Raw genomic sequence first — 24,500 nt, 5'->3', positions numbered from 1 at the left:
TAAAAACACTCCTCGTACTTGATGTAAAGCATCCAAGTTTAGTGAAATCTCCTAATTTTATCATGGATAAAGTTGGATGCAAGCATGCAAAAAGTTACTTTAGTTTACATAGAGGTGCCCATACCTCATGTGTGATGGAACCTATGATGATCCCAATGCTGTTTAGGATTTGATCCAATGGCTAGGAGATGTCTTAGCCAAATTACTCACTTTACCCTTCCATACTTAATGTCCCCTTGCCCTTTCTTATTTTATCCCCCCCCAAAATCCCTTCGTCCTCTATTTAAAGCCAAGATTTTACAGACCTCCTCTCTCTCTCTCTCTCACCCAACCCTACCCTAGCTAACTCTCCCTCCACCTCTTTAGCCTGTGGTACCCTCTCCACTAATCTGCCTTCTGCCAAACTATACTCTTCTCCTCTCAAGGAAGGGGAGGGGCTCGTGTATATAAAAGGTACTAAATTAGGAAGATAAAGACAAGAAGAAGATGATCAAGATTAAGCTCCAACAAGGAGAATCTCATCGTCCGCCTCGAAGCATTAAGCACAATAGCTGGAGTAAGGCTAAGGTTAGGAGGTACACTGTTGTGTTTTCTTGTGATTTTGCATTGTTAATAAAAAAATTCAACCCATTAGGAATCATCCTCTTTTCCTCTTTCCCTCTTTCTAAGCACCAAGGGACCACAAAGGTGATCAGGGTACAACCTATTCTCCTTGCGATCGTATTCAGTACGGACCCTTCATCTATTTATCAAAGAAAAATCTATAATCAAAATAGACAATGTCACAGTCAAGGTGGGTCTCATGCGTCTTTGTGGTTCACTTTGCAACAAAAGGCACAAATGATAATTCTACAAAAATCTGTTTGAAGAAGAAAGCCTAGAGGCTCAATCCCTCTACAAAAATCTTATTTTTTCAATAGTGTCCATCACCTCACAAGGAAAACAGTATAGGGAGACAATTGTTTTAGGATTGCGTCAAACATCCACCCCATTGACCCATTTATGATTTGGAACCTTGGATCGTGTGGAACTTTTGAATGACGTGCATTAAAATGAGATGGGAGACTGGTGACCACCAATCCAGGTTTGCTCCATTGCAAAATAGTGACCCAATGTCAAATTCATCAAGCTGAGTCGAGGGAGGGGTATGACTCGCTCGAGTCTGGCTTTATGAACGAGTCAAATTAGCGTTTTTTTTTTTTTAATAATTAATTTCAACACGGTAAAAGCAGAGGAAACGACATATAAATAAGGAGGGAAAAGGCGCCCCCCCACCCTAAAAAAAAAAAAAGAAAAGAAAAGGAGAGGATAAAGGTGTTCCCGTGGGATAGAGGAGGAATCACGAACATTTTCCTCTCGTCTCGCATCTGATTCGATGAGACAGAGCTTTCATCGATCTCTCCTCCACGATCATCGCCGCTCGCTATGAAGCCTCGCTAGGGTTAGGGCGAAAACCAAAGGAAAGCGAGGGGCAGGAAAAAGGGATCCACTTTCTAGGGTTTCATAGCCGTCCTTCCCTCGTTTTCTTCGTAAAAAAAGGTTTTTGAGGGGGTGAGATTAGTCAGGTGTATTTCTTTTTTTTTTCTTCTTCTTCTTCTTATTCTGTAACAATAATGTTGAAAAATGGTGCTCCGTCTCGAGCCGTGCCCACGCGATCTAACCCTATCCCTAATGTTGCCGATTCAAACCCCAAACCTTTGAAAGCTTCGTCTACCATCACCGTTACTAAAAAGCGGTCGGAGAGTGCTTCGACTTCAGCGCCCAAGAGTAAGGAGACTAAGCTCACCGCCCAATCTCCTCCAGGTACTTTAATCTATGCCACTCTCCCCTTCCTTTTCCTTTTTTTTTCTTTTTTCTTTTTCCTCTGCTGCTGTAGGCTTTAATCCAAGTATTCTTGGAATTATATTTTCTTTTCTCAGCAATAAAATGTAGAATAGTATGGTCGTGGATATGGTGGAAAGATAGTTGCTTTATATGCCCTTTTACGTTGGAATTTTGTCTACTTGTTTCGACCTCTGACGGGTTTCCTTTTTTATACTGACGAAGAGAAACAAAGAATGAAGGAGTCGTGCATTGTTGTTTTTTGGGACATTTCACATGCCTTGAAGTTGAACTAGTTATGCATCTGTTTGCGATTGTCAATCCATCAGTGGTAGGAACTTGCAAGAATAACAAAAGTTTCAGTGTTGATTTGTCCCACAAAGGGAAAGGATCATCCTACTGTTAAATTTTCCCTTTAATAGTGGCAAATCTAATGGGCAGATTGTGAAAGCTCACAATGTCAAAAGCCAAGGTGTGATCCCCCTTTTATAATTTCGGTTCATTCTAAATCTCTCCCATTAGAGATGTGGAATGAAGATAAGATCAAAATCCCTCTATTTGTGGTTTGTTTTTATCAAGTTATGAGTCATAGCCAATGAGGAGAATAAGAGTCTGTTAAGATAAGATTAAATAAAATTAGCAAGGAAGAAGAGGTTTTAAAGGACACGCAACTAACAATCTCCCACTTAGCCTTTAAAATCTTTCTAAATCAAATTTCACTCATACCCAATACAGACAGGTAGACCCAATAATTTAGTCGCCTGTGCCCCGTATCAAAGTACTAATGAAATAAGATTTTTTCACAAACACAATTATCAGGGATTACTATCAGGATCAACTTATTCTGTGAACTCCTGCCACAGATGTTGTGAACTCTTGCCACAGTACATTTTGTGAATTCCTGTCACAATTTATTGTGAACTCCTGTCACAATTTGTGGCCTCTTGCCGCTTAAGATGAACTCCTGTCATCTATCTTATGAGCGCTCTTATTATATTCTGGTGAATTCTTGCCACCCCATTTAATGTGAACCCTTGTCACATGTTACATGAACTCTTGCCATGTTTAGGTGAACTCTTGTCACACTATTTAGTCAAAACACATATGAACTCTTACCATATATAAAAAACCTTAAGCATAAAATTTATTTGATAGAATTAATAAAATCAGAACATCTTACTCATATGATGAAGTCCCATGTTTGACACATGCTTTTCGAAGCTTTTCACAAATAAAGCTTTAGTGAGAGGATTTGCCAGCTGATAATCGGAAGCTATCTATGACACAATGATTTCCTTTGCATTCACTTCTTGTCGAACTTAATGGTGCTGAACCCGGATGTGTTTGGTTCAAGGATGGTTTCTTGAATCTTTGGTCAGAGAAATGGCAGCAGAATTGTCACAAAAGATGGTCAAGGGATAATTGATGGAATCAACAACACGAAGTTCTTTGAGGAGTTGTTTCAACCATATTGCATGCGTAGCAGCTTCGCTACATGCAACATATTCAGCTTTAGTGGAAGATAAGGAGACCGAGTCTTTCTTCTGACTTTTCCAGGAAATAGTTGCACCTCCCAATGTGAAGACATATCCAGTGGTTGATATGAGGGTATCTTCACATCCTCTATAATTAGAATCAGCATAACCAGTGAGAATGAGCTGATCAGATCCACCATAAACAAGTCCAAAATCATTTTTCCCCTTCAAATATTTGAAGACTTTCTTTACAGCTACCCAATGTGGCATACCGGGGACTTGCTGAAATCTTCCAAGAACACTGGTGGCAAAAGTGAGGTCAGGTCGAGTGCTAGTCATAGCATAATTGAAACTGCCTACTACAGATCGATAGGGCTTGTTTGACATTTCTGATCTCTCTAATTCATTCTTGGGACACTGACTTTTGTTAAATTTGTCTCCTTTGACCATGGGTGCATTTCCTGGTTTGCATTATTTCATTCCAAACTTCTGGAGAATTTTGTCAATATAAAATTCTTGAGACAGGGAAAGTAACATTATTTCTCTATCACGGTTGATCTTTATTCCAGTGACATAAGAAGCTTCACCCAAATCTTTCATTTCAAAAGATTTAGAAAGAAAAGATTTTGTATGGAATAGAAGAGCCTTGTCATCATTTGCTAGAAGGATATCATTGACATATAGCACCAGAAAAACTACATGTCTCCCACTGAACTTGGCATGCAAACAATGTTCAACAAAATTTTGAGAGAAACCAAATTGGGTGACAACATTGTGGAATTTTTAATACCACTGTCTTGAAGCTTGTTTTAAGCCATATATGCTCTATTTAAGTTTGCAGACTAGATGCTCCTTTCCAATTTCTGCAAATCCTTCTGGTTGTTGCATACAAATCTCTTCTTCCAAATCTCCATTTAAGAACGCTGTCTTGACATCCATTTGATGGAGTTCATTGTCAAAGTGTGCAACAATTGCCAAAATGACTTATAGAATCTTTCCTAGCCACTGGAGCAAAAGTTTCATCAAAGTCAACTCCTTTTTGAGTGAAACCTTTGGCTACAAGTCTGGCTTTAAACTTATCGATCTTCCCCTCCGCGCTTCTCTTGGTTTTATAAATTCATTTACAGGAAATAGGTTTGTGGTTTTCTGGTAAATCAACAAGTTCCCACACTTCATTTTTCTTAATGGAATCTATTTCTTCTTTCATTGCCTCGATCCATAGGTTGCAATGAGAATCATGAATAGCAGCTGAAAAATTTATAGGATTATTTTCATTGACGTCAGGTTCCATGAAAAGTGTTTCCTCCAAATAAACAAGGTAGTCATCTCTAATAGCTGATTTCTTGTTTCTATGAGGTCTATCTGAATTAAGAGATGGTTGAGCACCAGAAGCGGATTGAATTACGGAAGATGGATAAAATTCAGGTAATTCAACTCTGCGTTTCTTTCGAACCTCATTAAAGAAGGAATTCTCAAGGAATTTCATGTTTCTGCTTTCAAAGATCACATGAGAGAGGGTCAAACAATCGATAGCCTTTGTATTTTAATGGATATCCAATGAAATAGCAGTTGATTGATTTACTCTCAAGTTTGTTTTTGCCAAGGCCACTTTTGAGAGCTTGAGCAGCACAACCCCAAATCTTCACATGTTGGAGACTAGGTTTCTTTCCGGTCCAAAGTTCAAAAGGTGTATGAGCAACATATTTGGAAGGGATGCAATTTAGAATGTAAATAGCGGTTTTAAGCGCCTCTTCCCATAGAAAAGTAGGAAGATCAGCACGCTCCATCATGCATTGGACCATGTCCATAAGTGTCATGTGCCTTTTTTCTGCCACCCTATTTTGCTGCGGAGAATGGGGCATAGACATCTGATGAATAATTCCATTTTCCGAGCAAAATGAATCAAAATCCTTGGAGAAATATTCTCCTCCTCTGTTAGATCTAATGATTTTAATCTTCTTATCTAGTTGATTTTCAACTTCACTTTTGAAGATTTTAAAAGTTTGAAAAGCATCAGATTTCTTCTGAAGTAGGAAAATGTACCCATAACGTGTATGATCATCAATAAATGTAATGAAGAAGTTAAAACCATCAATGGTAGTAAGGGGTAAAGGAGATACATCAGTATGGATGAGCTTGAGAGGTTCATTTGTTCGAGAAGCTTTGTGAGGAAAATGTGTCCTAGAGAGCTTTCCTTTGATGCAGTCAACACATTCTCCCAACAAATCAAGATCAAGGTTGTTTAGAATTCCATTTCTTTCAAGACGTGACATTCTATCCTTTCCAATATGACATAATCTATGGTGCCACAACAAAGTATGATTTGGCATATCAATAGGTCGTTTGAATATGTTACTCAAACTAGGATTTTCAACATTTAGGGATTCATCAAAACACAGCTTATAAAGTTTAAGTTTATCAACCTTATAACCATTGGCTAGTAATTCCATTCCACGTTTTATTACTACTTTTCATGTTCAAAGAGAAAGGAATAACCAAGAAAATCTAAAGCAGAAATAGAAATCAAGTTTCTCCGAATAGTCGGAGCAAATAAAGTTCTGTCTGAAATTAAAGTTTTTCCATCACCAAATACGAGCTCAAAACATCCTACGCCTTCGATTTTGGCCTTTTCATTATTCCCCATGTAGATGTACGCCTCGGTCCCGTCCTTTTTAATGTTCTGAATCCCTGTACGTAATTACTAATATGAGCTGTACATCCACTATCAATCCACCATGAGTTTGAATGTTCGTTCATAAAATTTGCCTTAGTGCAAGTAAAGGTTTTAACCTTACCTTTGTTGGATGGTGTAGTAGGCTTCTTCGGCTTGCGACAGTTTTTCATGACATGTCCAACAATTCCACAATTGAAGCACACTTTATCACTCGCAATTCTTTTGTTAGGAAAATTTGTATTTTTTTGATGTTGAGGTTTGAAGTTGGCTTGGCGAGGTTTAAAATTGGGTTAGGACTTAGAATACTTCTTTTTCTTATAGTAATTCCGAGCATTCAGCGTCTTGTTTTCACTAAGGTTTGCAATTGTAGTTTCAACATTCGCCTTTTTCCGATCATCCTCAAGTAAGCATTGATTCAACAGTTCATCGAAATTCCAGGTTTTGTCACTAGTGTTGTAATTGACCATGAAAGTATCAAAGGAAGGAGTAAAACTACTCAGAATAACGTATGTGACGAATTCTTGTTGGAACGTGCATTCAATGGAAGCTAAGTCATTTATGAAACCTCCCATCTTCAAGATGTGCTCTCTGACATCATCTCCTTCAGCCATCTTAGTGTTAATTAAGTTCTTGATTAGAGAGTGCATCCTAGCTTTTGATGACTCTGCAAATTTGGCCTCCAAACTGGTCATCAACTCCTTAGCAGATTTGCACCCGCTAAGAGTTTTGCCTATCTCCTCAGTCATAGATCTATTGATCAAAGGCTACATAGTTTGTCAGCCTTTCTCCAAGTCTCAAATTTCTCTCTATTAGTTGCAGGTGGACAAGGACAATCTAATGCTATGTCAACTTCCTGGAAGGATATCAATGATTTGATCTTCTTTTTCCATTTTTGAAAATTGGATCCGACCAAGGTTTCTACCTTAAAAATTTAATTCATGGATGCGGTTTTCAAGTCCATGGTGTGAATCTGAAAAACAAGGAAATCATTCCAAGGTCAAACATGTGTTGATCTGCAAACTCCTGTTGCAGAAAAAAACAAGAAATGTCTACCTTTGGGTATGACATTCCTTAATAAATCAACAAAAAAAAATCCAACTTTTATCGAGTGACTTCAAAATTTTTACTTCTAGCTGACCCACTTTGGTGGAATCAACTCACGAAGGGCCTGTTTGGATGCCGAGAAGATTTTGATTTGGAATTCTAACATTTGCAGCCCTTTTTGCGTTGAAATTTGGATCCCGATCAAATCCTTGAATTTCCAATTCAGCGATTGACAGTGTGAAAAAAATCAGATTTCCAAATAAACTGTGGAAATAAGAAATTGGAAATTCACAGATGTGGCAGTTTCCTTCACCCTCTTGGCTCCTCAACCTCCACCTTGCAACAAGAATTACCCCCTTCCCTATCTGTCTCCCTCAACATGAGCTGGCAGATCTATTCATTTTGTACTGAAAACTCAATTCCAAATCCAAATACAAAATTTGAGGTATCCAAACGGGCCCTAAATTCATTCTTGATTGACCCACTTTGGTGGTATCAATTCTTGATTGACCAACTTGGAAGAAGAGATTTCGAAGGACACGTAACTAACACCTACTTCCTGTTAAATGAAGAAAATATTTATGGAAGAAGCCTTCTATTATCATGATAACTACTTAAATACAGTCTGCAACAACAGATAATTCCAAAGTACAAAAACAGTTACAAAACTAGAACACAACTATTCAAGCAGTTATTTTGGAGGAAATGGTTATAATGCAATAACCTACTTTGCACTTGCCAATCATGTGCAATGTCAATGATAGCATCCTCAACATTCCACCCCCAATAAAAGTTTCCTTGTCCTTGAGGCTGCAAATTAGGAAACTGATTCTGGAACCTATCAAACCGTTCCCAAGAAGCATCCTCAACCGGCAGACCAGCCCAATGAACTAATATTTCAGTGACTGCTTTGTTGTTCTTTTAAACCATTCGATGATCTATGATTGCTTGAGGTACTCGTTGCAATTGACCTTAGCCAGAAACTGGTGATAAGTTGTACAGTACTACTCTCTTTTCACCGATTTTCTTTTCCTAGCAGGAAACATGAAATACTGGGTGGATCTTCGAATCCGAAGGCAGCAGTAATTTGTAGGCTGCACATCCATTTCGCCGTGTGACCAAGAAAGGTCCATAATAGCGCGGAGAAAGCTTGAAGTTAATTCTGTTGGCCGCTATCATCTTGCTAAATATGGCTGAAATTTTAAGTAAACGCAGTCCCCTACTTGAAATTACCTTTCACTGCGATGTTTGTGTTCTTGCATCTTCATTTGACCTTAGGCTGCTTTCAAATTTCCCTTCAAGAGGCGTAGTATCTGATCATGGCTCCTAAGATCCTTATCAGCCATGGCCACCTTTGATGTGCTAGGTTCATATGGTATAACTGGCGTAGGTGTCCTTCCATAAACCACTTCAAAGGGAGTCATGCCTATAGTTGAATGAAATGTGGTATTATACCATCATCCAGCCCACGGTAGCCATTTGGTCCAATTCTTTGGTTCATTGCTAGCAAAGCACCGTAAATAGGTATCAAGGCAACGATTAAGAACCTCTGTTTGGCCACCCGTTTGTGGGTGATACGTTGTACTTGTCTTTAAATTGGTACCTTGCAACTTAAAGAATCCTTGCCAAAAGTTACGAAGGAAGATTGGATCTCAGGAGATAAAGTGTCCATATTTTGATAGTCTATCAACCAACACCATGATTGCGGTGTGACTGGAGATGTCGGAAGTCCATCAATAAAATCCATTGTGAATTCCGTCCAAACTTGCTTCGGAATAGGGATAGGATGCAATAATACTAGTGGTGAAATATTTTCAGCTTTATTTCTTTGGCAAATTTCACATTTAACAACATATTTTCTTACATCGGAATGCAGTCCATCCTAGTAAAAAGTTCTCGAAATTCGCTTGAGCGTGCTTAGATACCCTGAATGGCCAATAGTTGGAGTGTCATGAAACTCATACAATATCTTATCTTTTAAAGCTGATGCTGATCCCTACACCATTCGCCCTTTATATTTTAGCATCCCATCGTTATATGAGTACCCCTTTTAAGCTTGTGGGTTACATTGTAGTTGGAGAATTCTCAACTCAACAACTCAACAAAGCCTTTCTCCCAAACTAGTTGGGATCGGCTAAATGAATCCTTTAGAAAAAATTCATGAAGAAGATAAAAGGAATCTATCCGGCTCTAATCCTTGTTCTAGTTGGGTTCTTCTACGTGGATCATTTACTTCCATTCTATCCTATCCAAGGTCATGTTCTCTGTTATGTTCCTAGCTATCAAGTCTTTCCTCATTGTTTCTACCCAAGTTGTTTTCGGTCTACCCCTACCTCTTTTTACTCCATCAATTTGGCACGAGTCGCCTTTTCTCACCGGAGCATCCAAAGGCCTACATTCTAAGATTTAGCCGACACTTAGAATTGATTGCTGACACATGTGTCTTGCCCTGTCCGACACGACACGCTTGTCAACCCGTGTCGACACTCCTTTTGACACTTTTAAATGTACTGCTATAAGTTTTAGACTTAATTTGGGTGTGTGGACACATTTTTTGTGCCGTGTCAAGTGTGGCATTCTGTTTTATTATTGCATATTATGTTTACCTCTTTTATTATTAAGTCTTCTTTTATTATAAATTCTTTTTTAACTCTTCTTTAACTAATATTTACTATTGTATCATATATATACTTTCTATTTTAGCCGTGTCGCCGTTTCTAAATTTTGGGGGTTCGCCGTGTCCGACACTCCGTGTCCGTGTCCGTGTCGACACGCGACACTCCGTGTCCGTGTCCACAAATCATAGCCTACGTTGGATATGTCCAAACCATCTTAAGCGGTGCTCTCTCATATTCTCTTCAATTGGTGCCACCCCCTCCTTTTTACGAATGTCTTCATTTTTAATTCTATCTAACCTTGTGTGGCCTCACATCCATCTAAGCATTCGCATCTCCGCTACACATCTTATGCACATGCTGCTTCTTGGTGGCCCAACATTCTGAGCCGTACAGCATGGCTGGCCTCACAACTGTCTTATAAAACTTTCCTTTCAACTTGGTAGGGATTTTACGGTCGCACAGAACTCCTGAGGCAAGCTTCCACTTTAGCCAACCTGCTCTTATTCTATGGTTAACATCCTCATCAATCTCTCCTTCCTTATGTAGAATTGAACCAAGATAGCGAAAGATATCCCTCTTAGGTACCTCCTGTCCAGTCATATTTACTACGTCCTCGTCCCGCTTCCTTACATTACTAAAGTTGCATTCCATATATTCTCTCTTAGTCCTACTCAGTCTAAAATCTTTAGATTCCAACGTAGTATTGTAGTTGGAGAATTAATTGATGTAAATCTGGTTTTGTCATCCACTCTTGTTTGACCTCTTCAAAAAACGACACGGATATAGCTGATAAATTAGCTTCTTCAAAGTGCTTAGACAATGCATCAACGGCAATATTTTCTTTCTCCCTCCTGTGGATTATCTTGTAATCATATCCCATGTGTTTTGCAAGCCATTTCTGTTGTTTCGGTGTTGAAGCCTTCTGATCAATTAAGAAATCTAGACTTCAATGGTCATTTTTATCAAGAATTGTTGCCCAACTAAATATGGTCTCCATTTTGATATAGCATGCAATATAGCTAGCATCTTCTTGGCATAAGTAGGCAATGTTAAGTTTCTTCACGAAAGTGCCTTGCTTGTATAAGCTATTGGTTTGTTTTCTCGCAACAAAACTCCTCCTATCCCATTTCCATTAGCATCGGTCTCCACAATGACCACAATGAACAGTTTTGTGAAATCAGTTTACACGGATTCTTCTAAATGGGCGAAGAATATGTGTCGGAGATGTCTTAGATTCCAATCCTTTAGGATTCTCCGAGACACTTCTAGATCTCTTTTATCTGTTTGTTCTGCATACCACTGCCAGTGCCACAACTTTGCAATTACCTCATGTTTTGAGTTTTACCCATCCCATTAGTAAGTTTCATAAATAGAAATAAAATATTATATCTACTTAACTGATTATTTTTTTCAATATATTTCTTGTAATAAGCATATTATTGCGTAAGAAAACAAGATTTGAAAATTGATTAAAATATTTTGGAGAATCCACAAATCTTTCTTTTTTAGGTTTGCTGGATCCTACACTTGATGCCCGTGTCGGATTCCGACACTCGTATATGTACTGATGCAACATATAGTGCCAAGACAGGGGCGGTAGTTATGGCTCTTTTAAGAGCAACAAAAGGCTGATCCAGCTCCATTCAAACCCATTCTTCTTTAAAAGTGTAGTTAAGGGCGTTAATTTTCCCATATTTCCGCACAAACTTGTGATAATGGCCCGTCATACCTAAAAATCCTCTTAATCTGTGTTGGTTGTGGCCACTCCATCTTTGATTTTATATTTTTTCTGGATCAGCCCCAACTCCCTGTTCTGAAATTATATGACTGGCATACTCCACCTCTCTTTGGCTGAACAAACACTTTGTTCTCTTCACATATAGTTGGTTATTTTGGAGAAGTTGTAGAACTTTTCGAATTTGCTCTATATGTTCTTTCCAATCCCCAAGATGTCATTCATTAAACTTTGGATGGTGGTCGGGGCATTAGTGAGGCCAAAAGGCATTGCAAGAAATTCATAATGCCCATCATGAGCTTGAAATGCTGTTTTGGGTATATCTGGCTCATGAACACGAATTTGATGATATTTGAAAACTGTGAAAAAATTCAACGGGTTGAGAGAGTTATGGTCTCTTTACCTTAAAACAGTATTAAACCGTAATTTTGAGATAATATAGAGAGTTATTTTATAAAACATAAATATCTCTCTCATTTTAAGTACCAAAGTGGTGAAATTTCTACCATTCGGAGGTCGCCACATTCTCTTTCCACAGAAAAAAAACTCATCAAAAAATTCAATGGGTTGAGAGAGTTATGGTCCCTTTGCCCTAAGCCAGTATTAAACCGCAATTTATAGATAATATAGTGAGTTATTTGATAAAAAATCAAAAACTCTCATTGTTGTGCCAAATTGGTGAAATTTCTACCATTCAGAGGTCGTCAAATTCTCTCTCCACAGAAAAAAACCTCATAAAAAAATTCAGTGGGTTGAGAGAGTTATGGTCTCTTTACCCTAAAACAGTATTAAACTGTAATTTTGAGATAATATAGGGAGTTATTTGATAAAACATCTATAACTCTCTCATTTTAAGTGCCAAAGTGGTGAAATTTCTACGATTCAGAGGTCGTCAAATTCTCTTTCCACAGAAAAAACCTCATCAAAAAATTCAATGCGTTGAGAGAGTTATGGTCTTTTTACCCTAAAACAGTATTAATCCATAATTTTGAGATAATATAGGGAGTTATTTGATAAAACATCAATAACTCTCTCATTTTAAGTGCCAAAGTGGTGAAATTTCTACCATTCGGTGGTCGTCAAATTCTCTTTCCACTGAAAAAACCTCATCAAAAAATTCAATGGGTTGAAAGATTTATAGTCTCTTTACCCTAAAACAATATTAAACCGTAATTTTGAGATAATATACGGAGTTATTTGATAAAACATCAATAACTCTCATTTTATGTGGTGCATCTTCTTGGAGCAACTACCATTTCAAAAAAAAAAACTCTCTCATTTTATGTGCCAAAGTGGTGAAATTTCTACTGTTTGGAGGTCGTCAAATTCTCTTTCCAGAGAAATAAACCTCATCAAAAAATTCAATGAACTTCCTGTCTTAAGCTTCCATATGGGTGGCATCCTAAAATTTCTCCTTGGTTCATGGGGCGTTCATAGATGTAGTTGCTCAGATCTTCTAGTTGTGGTGCATCTTCTTGGATGCTAACTTTTAAAATCCCATACTACTGCATTTATTTAGCATGCACTCTTGGTTATGTGTAGCTTATTTGTTACTAATCTCATCATTAATGAAATGGGCAGAATTTTGTCTACATCAATCAACCATTTGATTATATTAACTTGTTAATTAAACGAATTTCTAAATCCAATTTCTGCAACTTGTCCATTAAGAAACCCAAATCTTGTATTTTTCTATTAGTCCACCTAGACTTTTCTAAAAGTTCTTGAAAAATAACCATAACTCTTTTTTTTTTGAAATGGCAATAACCATAACTCTTAGATCAATAAAAACGACCATCTCCGCCAATTCTTACAACCTGGGGTCATGGTGCACCCCTACTAGCTTTGTTCTAAAAGGCGGCCGCCCAGGCCACTTAGGCGCTGGGCGCAGAAAAAACGCACCCCCCAGGCCCTGGGCGTTTTTGACTTTTTGTTATTATTTAATGTTTAATGCTTATGCATAAAATGGTTTGGATTGTTATGTATTCATGTATTTGTATTTTCTATAAAAAAAATGCAAGATATTATGAAAATATATTAATATCTAAAAAAAAATGAAAAACGCCTGGGCGCGGCCTGGGCGTTGGGAGGTCAGTCAGCCGCCCAGCTCCGCCCAAAGCTTTTTAGAACATTACCTACTAGTATCAATACTATTACATGATGTTTTTAATTTGCTCTCCTTTTTTACCACTTTGTCGCTGCCTTTTGATTGAGATGTCTTAAAGAGCTATATGAGAACTTGTGGATCAATTTGATTGAATTTCTGTTCATGAACTAGTGGATTGATCTTCATGGTTAGATTAATAGATATGAATATGATATCTTGAATTAGTTTGATCAAACATTCCATTGGTGGTGGTGGTGGGTGTTAATGGTCCTTTTTTTTCGCCGATGGGGGGTTAATGGTCTATAAATTTCGCATTTATAGTTCGAGGATGATTTTTTTTTTGAATAGTGATAATATATTAATCTAAAAGAACCTAGAATGACCCTAAAGCACTTAAAATGGGTAGGGAATTCATAGGACAAGGGAATTCATAGGACAACTAAAACTAGGTTCTGATGCCCGAATTGATGCAGAATGGGTTAAGCTTTGACTAATTCCTGCAGCTTTGGGCAGCAAGCAAAAACTAGGAGAAGTATTAGTTAAAGCTAAAATAGAGTCCTATTGTGAGATTTCTAAGGACTTAAGAATGACGATAGAAGTGTTTCCTATGTATCCTCTATGGGATTTTCATGATTGCAGCACATTATGACATGATTATGCAGGCTTAAATAATAAATTAAAGCAAACTAACACTAGCAATTGGTCACTAAAAACATTTGCATATTTTGGCACACTTGAGCAAAACCAAGAGCTCCAAAGAAGGTTCAACGTTAGATGGAAGCATGAGTCTTCTTTGCTGAACCAAAGATGCAATTCAAATAAAGGGGAAAAACATGGTAAATAGTCCCAAATCCCTAATCCAAGATTCCAGAACAACCTCAAAGAAAGAAACTAAGTTTCCCGTCAAGGTGGTCGTAGAAATTGGGTATTTAACTGATTTAAGTTTTCAAGATGGATGTAGGGTATCACAAATTAATCCAAAATATCAAATTGCGGAATGATTTGAAGGATTCAACAGCCGAAATCTAATCTGGCCATACCAAAAGATGCAAATTTCAGATCTACATATAGGGCTATTTTGGTAATTTCCGGTGTCAACAATCAACAAGGATTGACCGGTCAACTAGCCACCCAAGACAACCTCACCTACGAAATTTAGAGGTGATCAATCAAGAGTACAAACCCCAAAGAAGAAGTATAGACATAGATCCAAAAGATTTAGAGCTCAACCTAGATCTAGAAGAGGCTTTGGTGGATGAAACTTGGGATCAAAGAAATGAAAATTAGGGTTTCTTAAGGAAAGTCAAAATGGATATGTAGATTTAATAGAGAATGTTTGAGAGAAAAGAGAATGGAGAGAGAAAGAGATGGAGAAACAATTTGTAGAAGAGAGAAGTTGAGAAAATACCTTGATTTGTATTAAATCCCAAAGACTTCTCATCAATGGGGAGCTTTCACCCGTGCAAGATAATAAAGGCCTTCAGAGAGCTCTTCAATTTCATTCATTCTCTACAAGGTGGGCTTCACAAAATAAAAAGGTGAAAATGTGTTTCCTCCTAAGATAAAGAAGTAACTACTCTCTCCCTTATCTTTATAACTCATAACTATCCTTATCTCTAACTGATAACTAAAATATTTTAAAAATGACAAATACGTCCCTGGCTCATTAAAAGTCATAGAAACTACAAAATAAGAGCCAAGCTTATAAAAACTGAAATACCAACTAAGATCCTACCGTATAAATGAATATTACTCCCCTGTGCGTAGGAATAGTCTAGCACTGCTTAAGTAAAAATAAAATTAAAACTCTATTGCTACTTAAAAAAAAAAAAAAAAAAACTCTTTGCTCAAAAAATCGTCGAGCTAGGAATAACGCACTAGGTTCTGAGTGTGCATCCTCATAAAACTTCGATCCATTCTGTTGGAGAGGTGAACTGTCCAATTAATAGCTCGGCAACTCCTCGTCTGGCCATATCAACGTGATGGATGGCTGCTGATGTCGCCGTCTACGCCGTGATATTCTAAATCCAATGTTGATGTTTCCATGAGTCCATGACTAACCTTGTGACTTAAATCCTTAGAAACACTGGAGCATAAGTATACTTTTATTGAATCCTTAAAAAGAATGTACCAGGCAGGTCAAATTTAGGGTATCCTTGTACAGGAGATCCTTGTCGTATCAGATGTTTGTATCCATGTGTTTTTAATATAATCTGATGGAAGTAGTTTTTAAAATATGTCATAGGTGGCCCGACCACCTCAGTTGCAGGCCTTCCTTAGATTAACATTTCAACAAAAAAATTGCCATAGGTGATTCGACTTAAGCGGGTTCGCTAACCATGTGACTCAAATCCTTAAGAACACTGGAGTATAAGCATACTTTTATCGAAACCTTTAAAACTGGAGTGTAAGTATACTTCCATGGAATCCTTCAAACGAATGTGCTGGGCAGGTCAAATTTAGGGGATCCCTGTACCAGAGATCCTTCTAATGTCAGATGCTTGTATGCATGTCTTTTTAATATAATCTGATGGAAGTAGTTTCTTAAAAATTTGTTTTCGATGTTTGGAAGTTTACACTCGGCTCATTCAACTTCAAAAGGTTTTCCAAATATGATACACAAATCCTTCAAAAAACTGAAGTATAAGGATACTTTTATTGAATCCTTCTTATGTTCCTTTCCGTATCATATTTTACGTTCATTCATTTAATGCTACTTTTTATTCTCTTTCAACATGTTAATGTTTCAAAAGAAAATTTTAGTTATCGTATCACCATTTGTAAATTGGCATTTTTTATTGGGATCCTAATTTTCTGATCTTTGTTGTATTTGTTGTCTTTGCATCTTTAAAGAAATCTCGGATACAGGAAGCGAGGAGACAGATCTTAGCAGTTCCGAGGGAGATGATTCATCTTGGATCTCTTGGTTTTGCGGGTTGAGAGGAAATGAGCTCCTTTGTGAAGTTGACGAGGATTATATACAGGATGATTTTAATCTGTGTGGACTTCAAGGACAAGTTCCGTATTATGATTATGCCTTGGATATGATCTTGGATAATGATTCTTTGAGTGGTATGCTCTTCACATTTAATCTTTCCCTTTTATTGTGTGTTTCCTTTTTTTTATTACCATTTTCTCTTTATTGATTTTAATATATTGAACCTGATATCATATATCTTTCTTTTTTTGAGTAGTAGTATTATATATATATATATATATATATAGAGGAAAGTGTCTCTAGTCTCTCCCCTAGATAAGCTTATCTACTCCTCCCTTTAAAAAAAACACAGTGGGCCCACGCTGTTTGGATGATCCAAAGCATTCATTTGATAGGTCCTAACATAGATAGGGTGTGCCCAAAAAATCAGCCACAAAGGGTCATCCTAGAACTTCATTTTGTTGGGCACACCGTGTCCAAAATGGACGCATATAAATGTGGACGTTTATATGTGTCCATTCTGGGTACCACAAGGCACCACAAAACGAAGTTCTAGGATGACCCTTTGGTGCTGATTTTTTGGGCACACCCTATCTATGTTAGGACCTATCAAATGAATGCTTTGGATCATCCAAACAGCGTGGGCCCACTGTGTTTTTTTAAAGGGAGGAGTAGATAAGCTTATCTAGGGGAGAGACTAGAGACACTTTCCTCATATATATATATATATATATATATATATATATATATATATATATATATATATATATTCTAAAAAAGAAAAATATACAACTAAAGCTAGGATTCCTACCGAGACTAACAACATGAAAGAAGATACCCCTAAGCTATAGTGTCCTGAATAGTTGAAAATGGACCTAAATACAGTTATGTTAAAATAACTGAAACATATACCACAAATATATTTGTTATGATGAGGTAAATTTTACTTGTCTCATTCTTTCAACTTAATGTTGGGCTTGCAAGTGCTTGCACTTTAGTTTTGAAAGATGCAGAAATTTTCAAGCTCTTTTTTTTTTATAAGACCCATGCAGCTGGTGCTCGTGGTCTTTAGGGTTAATTGTAGCAGCCACCTCCCAAATTTCTTTCGTATATTCATTTAGTCTCTTTCTTTGCCTATATGCATTATGCAACACTGCTGTTCCCACCATTCGTCGTGAACTTTGACTTGATTTTTGCTTTCTAGTACTTGATGAAGTTTCAAGTCGATGACTATTTTTTAAAAAAGAATCCTTTTTTCCTTAATGGGGTGCTCTTTTAGGTGAGGTAGATGGCGATGAACACAGTGAAATTGAATCTGCAGCAGAGCTGTTGTATGGCCTTATTCATGCTCGTTATATCTTGACCAACAAAGGATTAAATGCAATGGTAAGGTTTTTCATATTTTGATAATATCTCAATGGTTATCAAGTTACAAGGTAAAACATTTCTTAGTTGGGCTGTTATTGTAGCATGAGAAGTATAAAAGAGTGGATTTTGGAAGATGCCCTCGTGTTCATTGTGGAGGGCAACAATGTTTGCCTGTCGGTTCATCAGACATCCCTCGCAATGGTTCCGTGAAGATCTATTGTCCCAAATGTGAGGATCTTTACTTTCCACGATGCAAATACCAGAGCAGTATCCTTCTATTTATGATTTGTTTTTTAATGGAATTTCCTACTCAGTATCATTTAATTATAAATTGGAAGGTCACTAAGATTAGAAGAAAACCAGTCCACGCAATATACTTGGCATGCCAACATCTGTGATACAACATTAGCGTCACCCTCTTGATGTTGGCTATTTTTTGTTATTAAAAAATATGAAGTTTTACATATAACCTAATATAAATTTATCTTTTGTTTTAATAAAATTTGCTATTGATAAAACAAAAGATAATTTTTTTTTCTTTTCAAAAAAAATTTATCTTTTGTTTTATCAATAGCAAATTTTATTAAAAGGGATTGGATTCAGAGGAGGAAGCATAGGAAATACAAACACAATTATACAAATACCATGATTTGATAGCTAATCATGTTTAAGTCAATCGACTGATGCATCTTATATTATAGTCTCAAAATTTTAATTTACAAGTCCACAAATGATAGCATCTAAATACCTGGCATCTGTCATCCTCTTGTTTTTTGTTTCTGTTTTCCATTTGTGGAGTTTCATAGGGCCTTGGATAGGATAGAATGGAAGAAAATGATCCACGTAGAAGAACTCAACTAGAGCCAGGATTAGAGCCAGGTAGATTCCTTTCACATTCTTCATGAAATTTTTCTAAAGGAGTCATTTAGCCGACCTCAACTAGTTTGGGACCAAGGCTGAGTTGAGTTGAGTTGAGAGTTTCATAAGGCCTATAACAATAAGTAGATTTTTATAATCTATATACAATATGTATATAACTATTACTGCCAAATATTGTATATAACTATTACCGCTAAATAAATAAGAATAGAAAAATCATAACATATGGTTTTGCTTTTGCTGATCAGTAGAGCCAGTGAGGCGGTAAACAAGTGTCTCGTTTAATATTACTTTGAGAGGCTAATCAAAGTATATAGAGACTTATGAATTTGGAAATCATGTTTCGTCTGACATATGCTGTGTGTATAGTTTGTAGTTTACAGTTGTTTTGGGCATTTATTACCAAGGGACACAAAAGCTTGTTCACTGTGTCTTGTTTGCGGCTTTGTCCAAGGTTTCAGGTTTTGATTTTATTATGCATTTCGGATGTGATGGAAATAGAAACATATCAGTTTTGAATGGAAATTTTGGTGGGAATACAGTAAAATTACGGAAACATATACAAATAACAGACATTTAAGATGAAACTTCAAGAAGTGCTAGGTTAAGCACAGATGCACGTTAAAAATCATCACAGAAAGGAAAAATCATTGGTACTGGTTTAACAACATCGAGCACCTAATGACATGAGTAGTGACGAGCACTATAACGCGTGTCTCATAATTTGGTACATTCTAGATTTTTTTTTGAATGGATTCAGTACATTCTAGATTTCACATGTAATTCATATAAATATTGATGCATAATACATACATCACATTTAACATGCAATTCATATAAGGGGATATAAATATAATTATATAACACATACCCATATACTACTAATGCACTTGACGGTCTTGGTTTCGGTTTTGGTGGAAATTCAAATCATGGTTTTTTAACCATCTGCTTTGTGAATCTCCCATCTTTTCAGATCTCTTCGCATTATTAGAAGTTAAATCATGTTTTATCATTTTGATCCACCGACTTCGGTGCTTATCATCAAACTCACATGTACATGGACAAACTTTGAAGCGTTGTGCGTATTATCACTAAACATGCTTCTCGAGTTCATATTCTCAACAAAATTGTTTAGGTTCTAATGCTAGATTATCTTTTACAATTATGATCCATCTATATACTATGCATCATTGCATATTGTATTGATGCTTCTAATGTATTTCTGAGAGGGTTTTCTATATGGTTGGCATTTTCTTATTATTGTTTTTAGACTCCGGAGTGTGTAGGGAAAAAGAAACATGAGAGGAAAATCATATGAAACCCTACAAAGAGCTCCACCTTCCTCACATTTGGATGTTTGATTTTTTCTGCATGGGAAATTGGATTTACTCATCCATCTAGTGACATTAAAGAAAACACTCTTATTGCTAAAGGGCCTGCATGATAAAAGAAATTCCTTGAATTAGAGCTCCACCTTCCTCACATTTGGATTATTGACTTCTTCTGAATTGGAAATTGGATTCACTTGTGCATTTAATAACCTTGGGAAAATCAACCCCTCTAATGACTGAAGGACCTGCATTTTGTACTGCAACTGCGAAAAAACTCCCTTGGTTTTTACCATTAAAAAAAAAATAAAAAATAAAAAAATCACTGAAGGACCTGCATAGTCAAAGAAAACCTTGATGCCTTGAAGGAAAGAAAGAACTTAATCCATGTAGTAACCTTGAGAAAATCACCCCTCTATTCACTAAAAGGACCTGCAAAATAAAAGAAAACCTTGATTCCTTGAAGAAAAGAATGAACTGCCTGGGTAGATCTCATCTCTTTGTATCCCATCTTTTTGTGATTGATGTGTTGGTCCCTACTAGACCAAAGAAAGCCAATCTAATAAACCTCTACATTGTGTACCTTTCGTCATGTGTGTCTTGTTTTCTTTCTCGTTCTTTATATTTTTTGATCCTCTTTGTCATGCTTTGTAAGTGGCTACTCTTGTCCCACACCAGTTAGACTTTGGATTCTGCAGAGATCACGGTTTAGAATATTGGCTGATAGTATCAGATTTTCAGGGGTTGGATGGTTTTCAAAAGATGCAGGCATATTGGCTTGAGAACACTTGATTTTTATGTGGTTTGGGTTTGTGTGGAAATGTAAGCCGACCCCATTTTTGCACTTTTTTCAATATTTTTGAGTTTTTTTTTTTTGCTTGGATTAAAGGTCGTATGACCTGATCCCATCCAGATCTACCTTAGTCTAGAAGTTATGTCCTTCACTAAATAACGGGTTTACTCCATTTGAGGTGATATACCTAACCTTTCCCCTCATTTTTGTTATGGAACCATACTTATTTTATCTCTTTTTTTTAAGACTTTCCTATCTTTTAATGTATGATATATATGAGAAATATGATGAATGGGCGTATATTGTTCATCATCCCGTCCTTGATATTTGATCCAACAACAGCTCACTTTTTAAGAAGCTGCTGTTGGATCAACTATCAAGCGTGGTACTTCCATTGTACCACCTTTATGTATCCATACGCTAATTCATCATATAATCATGGTTTTAAATTTCGGCCGAAATCTGAAATTTCGGGTGAAATCGGAACCAAAATTTCACGAAATCAGAAATTTCGGGTTTATCTGAAATTTTGGTAATTTCAGCCGACATTTCGGATATAATAAAATGTTGCTTTTTTTTTCTATTACCGAATTTCGGTTTCAGCCAAGGCCGAAATTGGAACCTAGTTTAAATAGGGTAGGTGCCTATGTTGTTTGGGTTATGTTTGACATTGATTCTATAGGACCTAACATAGATAGGGTGTTCCTAAGAAACATCTCCATAGGATCATGCTAACCCTTAATTTGTGGAGGTTTAAAATGGACAGCTATAAAATGGGTCCATTTTCTGCCTGCATAGATCGAATGGTTAGGATGATTCCATGGATATGATTTCTTAGGAACACCCTATCTATGTTAGGTTTTATGGATTGAAAGGGTTGGATGACTCAAACAACATGGCTTCATGTGCTATTTGTAGTGGCTAGCTCAGATAGCTGAGGTCTCCCTCAGATACATCACCCATCACCGAAGGCATTTCGTTGAACAGATGTTGCATGAGAGTGCAGTCACATAGGCTCAGATTTTGTCTTATTCATTTAATTCATCTGAGGTGGCTGCACTCTCATGCAACAGCCGGTCCGCGAAATGCCTTCTGCAATGGTCCCTAGCAAATCCCTATATATGTATATTTAATTTTTTTCCTCCATTTTTTTACTATATTTTGTGTTTCAATGTCATTTATATTTTCCATATTTTTAACTGCTTTCAATTACCTATTATTGACTTACATTTACATTTGTTTTGTATTTGATCCATTTAGTAATGGTTTGTGCCTATTATTTATTAATCTCTCTCTCTCTTAATTGTTTTGCATTTTTGCATTATATTTTTGTTAGAAGCCACCAAAGAGGGAGAAAGAAGAGGAAGAAGAGAGAGTGACTTAGGGATCCTTCCCCTCACTTATGTATTTATAGGAAAGAGAACATTCAAAAGACTACTATGCCCTTATGGCTACAATACACACCCACACACACTTCTAACAATTTTCATTTTTTATATTTATCTGTTTTTATATTTGATATCTGACTTCCTTTGATATAGATCTGTGTGCAATAGGTCAAGTGTAAGCATATGTGTACCTACTGTTTAGTAGTGCCTTGTGTTGTGCCACTTATGTAGGTGTGTCAATTAATTACCAACTTATTGTTCATTTCTTTAGTTTCACTTATGTTCATGTTTACACTTATAGTTCAAGTAGTAACAAAAAGGTTGGTGGACGAGCAGACATGACATGTTCCTCTAGGCTATCGGCTGATACATGATAGCGGGTAGGACTTCTAATGTGGGTAGTTATGTTCATGTTATTTTCAAGCTACATAACTGTCATGGCATGCTGTTTTTGGCGGTGGCTAATATGCCTGCTGATTCAGATATTTTGATCCTTGGTGTTGGGTCTCTTTTGCAATTAGGGTCTCTCAATTGATCGCTGTTAGATCTTTGGTCAGTCTTTAGATACACCTCCACATCTTTGGTCAATCTATAGGTACACTTCCACTCAGGAGCCGGCTATAGGAAAGTTCAAGCTGAACATTGATGGAGCTTCCAAAGGTAATCTAGGAAATTCAGGGGGGGTATGATAAAGCAAAGATGCGTGCCGTTCTCTCACTCTTATGATGAAGGATCCAACATTCAGGCAGAATACAGGGCCCTCCTAGTTGACTTAAGACTGTAATGCAAAGATATTTGTGACGTTCTCTCGCTTCTATATGGTGAAGAATTCAACATGCAGGTGGAATGCAGGGCCCTCCTAAATGGCTTAAGAGTTAAGACTGTAAGTCTTTGAATATAAAACTCCTTGATGTGGAATCAGATAGCAAAGTGCTTAGTAGACATGGTCTTAAGCAACAGTCGGGAAATTTTTCCCTTATGCAAGAGCTCACTCCCTCTTATTTCCCATGTATACCATGAGGGAAATCAAGTTGCAGACGATTTGGCCCATGAAGACTGTCAGAACCATACCAATCAACAATTCTTCTATTGGAGAGATCTTGCTAGAGATGTAAAAGGAGCAATGAGATGCGATGGTCTAGGGATTCCCAGTCTTTGTGTTTAGGATTATCCAATTCGACATTTCGTTACCCTCACCGTAGATAATTATGCATCTTTTCTTTATCAATACACTTCATCTTAGCCAGTTTAGTGCATTTCAATGTCTTTTTTCTTCCTAAAATGACAGTTTAGCCTATTTCTTAATACATTCATCTGGTACTTTCTCAACTGCAAACCATGTGTAGATTGAATTGACTGCAAGCCAAGTATGGTAAGTATTGTTCGTAGTTAACAGTCTTTCATTCATTGCAACATTAACATGTATCTAGTACATCCCTTCTGTATATATGGACTCCACTATCAGCTCTGTTTCGTCTGTTTCTCTTCTTGACTTTTTTGTTCAGACATGGACGGTGCTTATGTCGGCACAACATTCCCACACCTATACTTGATGACCTATCCTTCTGCAAAGCCTTCGAAGCCTTATCAAACTTATGTACCTAGGGTTTTTGGATTCAAGCTTCACAAGGAATCCAGGTGACTCAGATGATGATCTTCCATTTATGTTGTTCCTTTCTCAAAGGGCCGGCAAATACCACCGCTTCCACCAACAAACCCTTGTACTCGGCAGGAATTTCATGCAGCTGCCATTTATGTATGTGATTTCTGATGCTGTATGATAGGAGCTGGGCTAGAAATAATCACCTCTCAAGGAGAGTCATGGCCTGGTCAAAATATTTGATCATTGTTTGTCTAAAAATCATCTATAAGAGTACTTTGCCTTGATGCTTTGCCCCTTTTTTCTTTTTTTTTTGTACTTCTATATTTATGACCCGAGTGCATTTGAACACTAAAAGATGACTTGGGCGTATCAATCAACAGTATATCTTGTCTTTAACAACAATCTTTTCATCTTTCTTAAATCTTGCAAGGCCAGAAAATTTTGATAAAATTTTGGACACGATGGCATTTCTGATGAGTGGAAAATTTTGAAAGGCCAGAAAAGAATTGCAAAATGAACTCTGGGAGAAGGGGGAGTGAGCATTAGAATTCCATTGAATGGCTTAGTGCTCTGAAAAGAACCCCTGTAAGATGGCTTAGTGTAGGGGTGAGCATTATTCGGTTATAACCGAAGAACCGAACTGAACCGATTTGGTCGGTTCGGTTCGGTTTTTCTCCATTTCAGTTCGGTTTCGGTTAGTTTTTTGGGAAATTCGGTTATTCGGTTTCG

At 37.0% G+C, this 24,500-nt stretch overlaps 1 protein-coding gene across 1 annotated transcript; it reads left to right on the top strand.

Annotated features, from left to right (window-relative positions):
• The first annotated feature begins 1,270 nt into the window (after positions 1-1,270).
• Positions 1,271-24,055, top strand: LOC143860293 (putative casein kinase II subunit beta-4). The gene is made up of 5 exons (XM_077370862.1): positions 1,271-1,803; positions 16,328-16,546; positions 17,692-17,798; positions 17,882-18,047; positions 23,674-24,055. The coding sequence occupies exons 1-5, from the start codon at positions 1,614-1,616 to the stop codon at positions 23,808-23,810; spliced, it is 819 nt and encodes a 272-aa protein (XP_077226977.1). The 5' UTR covers positions 1,271-1,613; the 3' UTR covers positions 23,811-24,055.
• Positions 24,056-24,500: the final 445 nt, after the last annotated feature.

The sequence above is a fragment of the Tasmannia lanceolata genome, unplaced genomic scaffold, assembly GCF_043159265.1.
Source record: "Tasmannia lanceolata isolate RefF3 unplaced genomic scaffold, GAP_Taslan_0.1 ptg000037l, whole genome shotgun sequence".
Classification (NCBI taxonomy): Eukaryota; Viridiplantae; Streptophyta; class Magnoliopsida; order Canellales; family Winteraceae; genus Tasmannia; species Tasmannia lanceolata.
This window is presented reverse-complemented; position numbering and strand designations above follow the sequence as displayed.

Bases quoted from the DNA above. Each gene is read 5' to 3' on its own strand.
- LOC143860293 (XM_077370862.1), top strand. From the start codon at position 1,614: ATGTTGAAAAATGGTGCTCCGTCTCGAGCCGTGCCCACGCGATCTAAC. The intron at 17,799-17,881 runs GTAAGGTTTTTC...CTGTTATTGTAG, and splicing joins ACAAAGGATTAAATGCAATG to CATGAGAAGTATAAAAGAGT. The intron at 18,048-23,673 runs GTATCCTTCTAT...TTTTTTGTTCAG, and splicing joins ACGATGCAAATACCAGAGCA to ACATGGACGGTGCTTATGTC.